Raw genomic sequence first — 6909 nt, forward strand, 5'->3', positions numbered from 1 at the left:
TAAAGTTGAGGCAAATATTGGACTGTCACGAGCATTGGGGCTTAAAGTCAAAGCCATTGTTTGTGATCAGGGTTCCAATAATAGATGGGGCAACCCTAGTTTTTCTGTTAATGAGGAAGAAATATATGCGACATTCGATGCACCACATCTTGTTAAATAGCTAAGAAATATTCTTTTAAGACATAATATTTCGACACCTCAGGGCACAGTTTCATGAAATATAATGAGAAAATTATATGAAATTAAAACTAACAAAACCATTATACCCTGATTTCCCATTGAAAATGGGTTCAGGGTATAAAAAAAAGACTATTCAAAAAAATAAAAATAAACAAAAAAAAAATTTTTTTCCAAATCAAAAAGAAAAATATTTCAAATCAAAAATCTGCAAAAATTCAAAAAAATCAAAAGATTAAAACCTGACTGTTCAAAAAATATATAAAAAATTCAAAATTCGAAATTAAAAACAAGTAAGAAAGCTCTAGTCGAGACTGCTCGACTACGAGATCCCCTGAACCCTTGGAGCAATAGATATTTCAATACTTTTTCGCGACTTTCAGCTTACACAAGAAACACGCACACACACACACACACGCACGTACGCACACACAGGTAAACATACACACACACGCATATAGACACACATACACACACACACGCATACAGACACAAACGCATACACACACACACACACACACACACACATACACATACAAGCAACCACGCATAAACACGCATGGGCTGCAGTGTGCGCTTACTATGAGAACTTAATTGTTTAATAACTTTTTTTATGGACGTACGATCTTCATGAAACTTTTAGATTATGATTATAACATGAATATGCATGTACTTGCCAAAGCACAAGTCTCTAGTATTTGAAATACGCTTTTTACAAAAGTGAGGGTGAGGGGGTGAATTTAGAGGTGGGGGGTAAATTTTAACAAAAACCGAAATTGTATAAATTGCATATAAGCATACATTAAAAATTTGGAGACTCTAGCAATAAAGGTGTAGAAGATATAATTTTATAACTGGGTTTCGATAAGGTTTTTTATCGATAAAAAAGATCGGGATGAGTTATCGATTTTTAATGATAAACTTGATATGCGCGCTGTAATTACGGACATTTTAAAAAAAAATTGAAGTCTCTAGCTCTTATATCTTCTGAAATCGACGCGTTCATACATACGGACAGACGGACAGACGGACGGACGGACAGACGGACAGACGGACAGACAGACGGACAGGGCCAAATCAACTCAGCTCGTCACCCTGATCAAGAATATATATACTTTGTGGGGTCTGCCACGCCTCCTTCTCCCTGTTACATACATTTCAACAAAACCATTATACCCTGATTTCCCATTGAAAATGGGTTCAGGGTATAAAAAAAAAAAGTTAATTATTAAAAATTGTATTTTTGGCTTTTTATATTTTTGGACTTTTAAACTTTATAAATATTTCAAATCAAAAATCTGCAAAAATTAAAAAAAAATCAAAAGATTAAAACCTGACTAATCAAAAATAAATAAAAAATTCAAAATTCGAAATTAAAAAAAAAGAAGTTAATTATTAAAAAGTGTATTTTTGGCTTTTTATACTTTTGGACTTTTAAACTTTATAAATAATAATTGTGCGCGTGCGTACAAAAGCTAAATATCTCGAATGTTCAGGTATTTGTTTGTCTCAAACATAAATTTGTGTAAATTATTTATATTTATATTTCTCGATTGTTTTTATATGGTTTTGTGCGAGGGCAGTATTACTATTAATAAAAATGCCGCGTCCTAGAAGATCTAATCTTTCCCGGCGGACCCATAATGCAATTCGGCAACGGAATATCGCGAGTCAATTATCTGACGAAGAGCGAGAAATCGCCCGAGAAAGGCTCCGCGTTAGTACCCAGCAAAGAAGGGCCTTAATTCGTGCTTCTCAAAGAGAGGCAGCCCGTGAAATGGCAATAAGAAATGGTTCAAGGATTGATTTGAATCGAGAAGCGTTTCGATATGATTGCACCATTGACTATAGCTTGAATCGTTTAGTTTGCATTGGTCCAATGGACGTTGTTTGCCAGCATTGTGGCGCATTGAAGTTTGCTGGTGAAACGCCCGGTTTGTGCTGCCTTAGTGGTAAAGTGACATTGCCATTAGTGGTCCCGCCACCAGACCCATTGCGTTCCCTACTTTTCTAGCGAGCACTCAAAAATACAATGCCTGTTTCCAATTCGGGGCAGAGACAAATCCAACAAATCAAAAACCATGAAAATTGGTGCAGCAGATCTCGAATTATAAGTTTTGTAAGAAACTCTACTTTGTTTTATATATATAGAGACTGTTGGGCGGTACGAAGTTCGCCGGGACAACTAGTATGTAAATATATATAAAACACAAAACCTATGAAACACATTTCTTGTATTTATTTATTATAAACAGTTATGACATGTAACGGATGCCTCTTTTTGAAAGGGTCAATTTGGACTGTTTACGTATGCAATTTTTGTAAAAAGGGTAATTTTGACATTTATATGTACATATGCATCTTTTAAAAAAGGGTCAAATTGACCTGCATATTTATGCACATGTGAAAGGGTTAAAAATTCTCATCCCATTTTGCCCACTGGGATTAATCGAGTACCACATTAAACAAGTAAGAAAGCTCTAGTCGAGACTGCTTGACTACGAGATCCCCTGAACCCTTCGAGCAATAGCTATTTCAATCATTTTTTGCGTCTTTCTGATTGCACAAGACACACGCACACACATACACACATGCATACACACACACGCATGCACACACACATACACATACACGCACACAAGCACCCACGCCTAATCACGCATGGGCTGCAGTGTGCACTTTCTATGAGAACTGAATTGTTTAATAACTTTTCTTGTGGATGTACTTTCTTCATGAAACTATTATTATTATGATAATAACATGGATATGCATGTATTTGCCAAAGCATAAGTCTCTAGTATTTGAAATACGCCTTTTACAAAGGTGATGGTGAGGGCGGTGGGGGTACATTTTAACAAAAACCGAAATTGTATAAAATACGTATGAGTCTACATTTAAAATTTGGAAGCTCTAAAGGTGTAGGAGATACAATTAAATAACTAGCGGTCGATAAAGTTTTTTAATCGATAATAAAATATCGGGCGTAGCTATTGATATTTATCAATATGCGCGTGATATACACGGACCTAGTCTCTAGCTCTTATATCTTCTGAGATCGACGCGTTCATACATACGGACGGACGGACAGACAGACAGGCGGACAGGGCCAATCGACTCAGCTCGTCGCCCTGATCAAGAATATATATACTTTATGGGGTCTGCCACGCCTCTTTCTGCCTGTTTCATACATTTCAACAAAACCATTATACTCTGATTTCCCATTGAAAATGGGTTCAGGGTATAAAAAAATAAATAAAAATACATCGATGCATCGAAATTTCAATCCGATGTATTAATCCAGCATTGATGCTTGATTTTGAAAACATTGATGGACATCGACATCGATGTTTTCATTCAAATTTACATCACTAGTTAGCAGAGCGCGTGATTATACGTACGATGCGTGTGTATGCATGTGTGCATAAAAGAAGTGCAGAATGATTAGAATATCAGCTTGGAGGGTTCAGGGTATCTCCTAGTCGAGCAGTCTCGAATAGAGCCTTCTTACTTGTAATACTCATTCAGGAAAGTGAAATGAGCATATTGTCCGTCGGTCCGTCCGTCCATCTGTCCGTCTTTCTGTATGAATTATTTTCGGCGTTATTGAAGCTAGAGAATTGAAATTTGGACACACATACTCGTGTATATCTTCGATTATAATATAAACCAGAGCTTGCAAATGAGAGTTGAGCGTTTTTTCGTTTATTCTCTTTCTCGCATCATAACCAAAAAAAATTGTGCAGACACGTCTCTCTCTGAGCGTCACTCTCTGTTTTCTTTAGCATCTGTTTCGCTCAGACGCAATGCGATCACTCATTCGTGTGACGCTCTCACATGAGTGTCGCGTAAAACTAACACGATTTTCCCTCACACAAAGACTCTCAGCAAAAAACACTTTGACTAACAAACTCAGCAGAAAATGTTTTTGCCTTCGTGTGCATGTAAATACACGCATACATACATACAAAAAGAACGCAGCAATCGCGCGTGATTACCCATACAAACGCAACTTACCGTTACTTCATTTAACTCAAGCAAACGATCAGTGTTTGACTTGAGGAAACGAAAACAGAAACAACTATCTCCCTCAGAGCGCGAGAGAGCTAAGCCAGACGCGACAAAAACAGTTTCTGTCTGAGTTTTTTTGACTGTGTCACTGAAAGACACTTTTTTGCAGACAACGAAAAAGTGTTAACAGTTATTTGCGAGCTATGATATAAACTTTTCCCGATCCGCCCACTATGACCGTGGGAAAATGTGAAAGTGTATTTTTCGATATGCCAGTAATCATATTAGTTGAAGAGCTAGAAAGCAGAAATTTAATATGTAGATCCGCGTCGACCACCCAAGATCACGAGCTAATGCGGATATATCTACGCCCATTGGGGCCGTGGCAAATTGGATGTATCTCCAAGAGTTTCACAGCAACATTCTAGTTGAAATTTTTTTTGCACGTAAGCTAATGTTATGATTCTATAAAGAACAAGTAAGAAAGCTCTAGTTGAGACTCCTCGACCATGAACCCTTATAAGAATTGATATTCCAATAATTATTCACTTTTCTTGTCGATGGATCTCCATGAAACTTGTAGATCGTGACATTGAAATGCGTGCATTTGCCAAAGCACAAGTCTCTAGTATTTGAAATAGGCCTTTTACAAATATATGAGTGAGGGATGGATATAAGAGTTGGCGGTGAATTTTAACAAAAACCGAAATTGTATAATAAGCATATAAATCTACATTAAAAATTTGGAGACTGTAGACATTTAAAAAAAAGGCTCGACGCGTTCATACGGACAGGGCCATATCGACTCAGCTCGTCACCATGATCAAGAATATATATACTTTGTGGGGTCTGCCACGCCTCCTTCTCTCTGTGACATACATATCAACATAACCATTATATCCTGATTTCCCATTTTCAATGGAGTCAGGGTATAAAAACAAGTAAGAACGTTGCAGTCGGACGTTACCAACTGCGAAATGCCACTCACATCCCATCAGCAATATAGTAAGTCTAGCTCTAATACTATAGAAAATTCAGTTTTTCCCGATTTGCCACGCCACTAATAGGCGTAGACTCCTCATTTTAAGCCAGTTCTTAGAACGAGCTAACGGTAACCTAACTGCATACTTTTGATGCATTTGGGGGTTATTTAAGAAGAACAAAATATTAGCTTATAAAAAGTAAGAAAGCTCTGGTCGACATTGCTCGACTACGAGATCCCCAGAACTCTTCGCACAATTTCTATTTCAATAATTCTTCGCGTCTTTCTACTTACGCAAGAAACGCACACACACAGGCATACACACGTACTTTTTTTTTAAATATTTACTATTTTTACTATTTTGTCCAAAAATGCTAATGTATACATACATATATGATCTGCGCATTAATACCTTGTTAAATAATATATATGTAAATACGTACATGTGAATGTACATATGTATGTACATATATATATTTAATCATCTGTTTAGGCATATGCCCGGACCAGCGGGTAATGAGAATGCGTAAATTGTTATACTCATTCACGAAAGTGAATGTATATGTGCGTATGTGCGAATGTGTGTGTGCCAGTATTTATGATTCTTAGAATGATTAATAGAACAGGTTCCTGCAAGATATCTGTTGTCGGGTATTTCTAAAGCACTCTTGCTTATTACAAAATTATATTACCTCTTGCAGGGATTTGATGATGATGAAGCAACACTGTCAGCAGCAACGATACCTTCGCTGCCCATCGACTTGGAGCCAAAATTGGAGACATGCTTCTGCTGTCCGACGCATTCTGTTATGCCACCCGATGTGGCCATGGATGATCCAATATTCCGCTTTGCAATGCCTGTGCACATTACCCAGGCATCACAGGAGCACAATCGGCAAAGCGCAAGACGTGCTCACGATCCAATTTCCCCCCGCATTCAGAAGCAGATCAGTTTGTTTGAAGGTGCTGGCACCAGTGTGGAAGCCAGCGTACTGCATGCATCGATCAACTTGCCGGCGGCAGCACAGCAACTACGCCAGGATGCGCGCCTACGTAAATTTGAAAATTTAACGCAGTCCACTTCCAATTCTAATTTCCCTTTTGAGAGTAACACACTAAAACGTGTACCATTGGTAAGCACTAAGGATGATTATGCGAATGTTTCGCATACACAAAGCTGTCTCAACTTGAAAAGTAGTGGTGGAGCCGGCTCCGGCTATGGCTCTCTCACTTATGGCTCTCCGAAACATAAGCCCAATGCCACACTCTTAAAAGAACGACAAGAAATACCAACAGGCGGCTGTTACAAAGCTGGCCCGGCCAATTATAATCCGTTGCCCAATGCACTGTCCGTTTGCTGTTCTTTGGACTTGGATGCTGGATGTAGTACATCGACTCCAAATACTTCGGTGACTATGGCAGCACCACATTCCGGCGCCTTAATTGTGAAGGAACGCTTTATTGAGCCCCCCAAGAGGGGAATTGTGCGTGGCTATCACGGCAAAACGCAGTCCATGGACGCCGACTTTCTGTTCAACGAGTTTTTATTGCTGCCTGCGGCTGTACCGCAAATAGATGTGGCACAGGAGGCGAAACTAGAGGCGTTGGAATAAATGGTCACTTAACTAATTAAATAAAATTGTGAAATTTGTCATATAGATCTCTATCTCTAACTTAAACTTGTTGTAGCAACTGAATTGTCGTTTGCCTACTTAAATAAAAATTCAACTATTTTAGTGTTA

General features: G+C 38.3%; 1 protein-coding gene across 4 annotated transcripts in view; it reads left to right on the forward strand.

Annotated features, from left to right (window-relative positions):
* The window catches only part of LOC6586330 (inositol hexakisphosphate and diphosphoinositol-pentakisphosphate kinase), an 85096-nt gene extending 78187 nt beyond the window's left edge, over positions 1-6909 (forward strand). For all 4 annotated transcript variants that reach the window (XM_044009794.1, XM_044009796.1, XM_044009797.1 and 1 more), the window contains exon 14: positions 5869-6909. In XM_044009794.1, coding sequence (XP_043865729.1) covers positions 5869-6780 — 912 coding nt within the window. In that variant the 3' untranslated portion in view covers positions 6781-6909. The remainder of the gene's footprint in view (positions 1-5868) is intronic.

Source organism: Drosophila mojavensis, unplaced genomic scaffold (genome assembly GCF_018153725.1).
Source record: "Drosophila mojavensis isolate 15081-1352.22 unplaced genomic scaffold, ASM1815372v1 contig_136, whole genome shotgun sequence".
NCBI classification, from domain to species: domain Eukaryota; kingdom Metazoa; phylum Arthropoda; class Insecta; order Diptera; family Drosophilidae; genus Drosophila; species Drosophila mojavensis.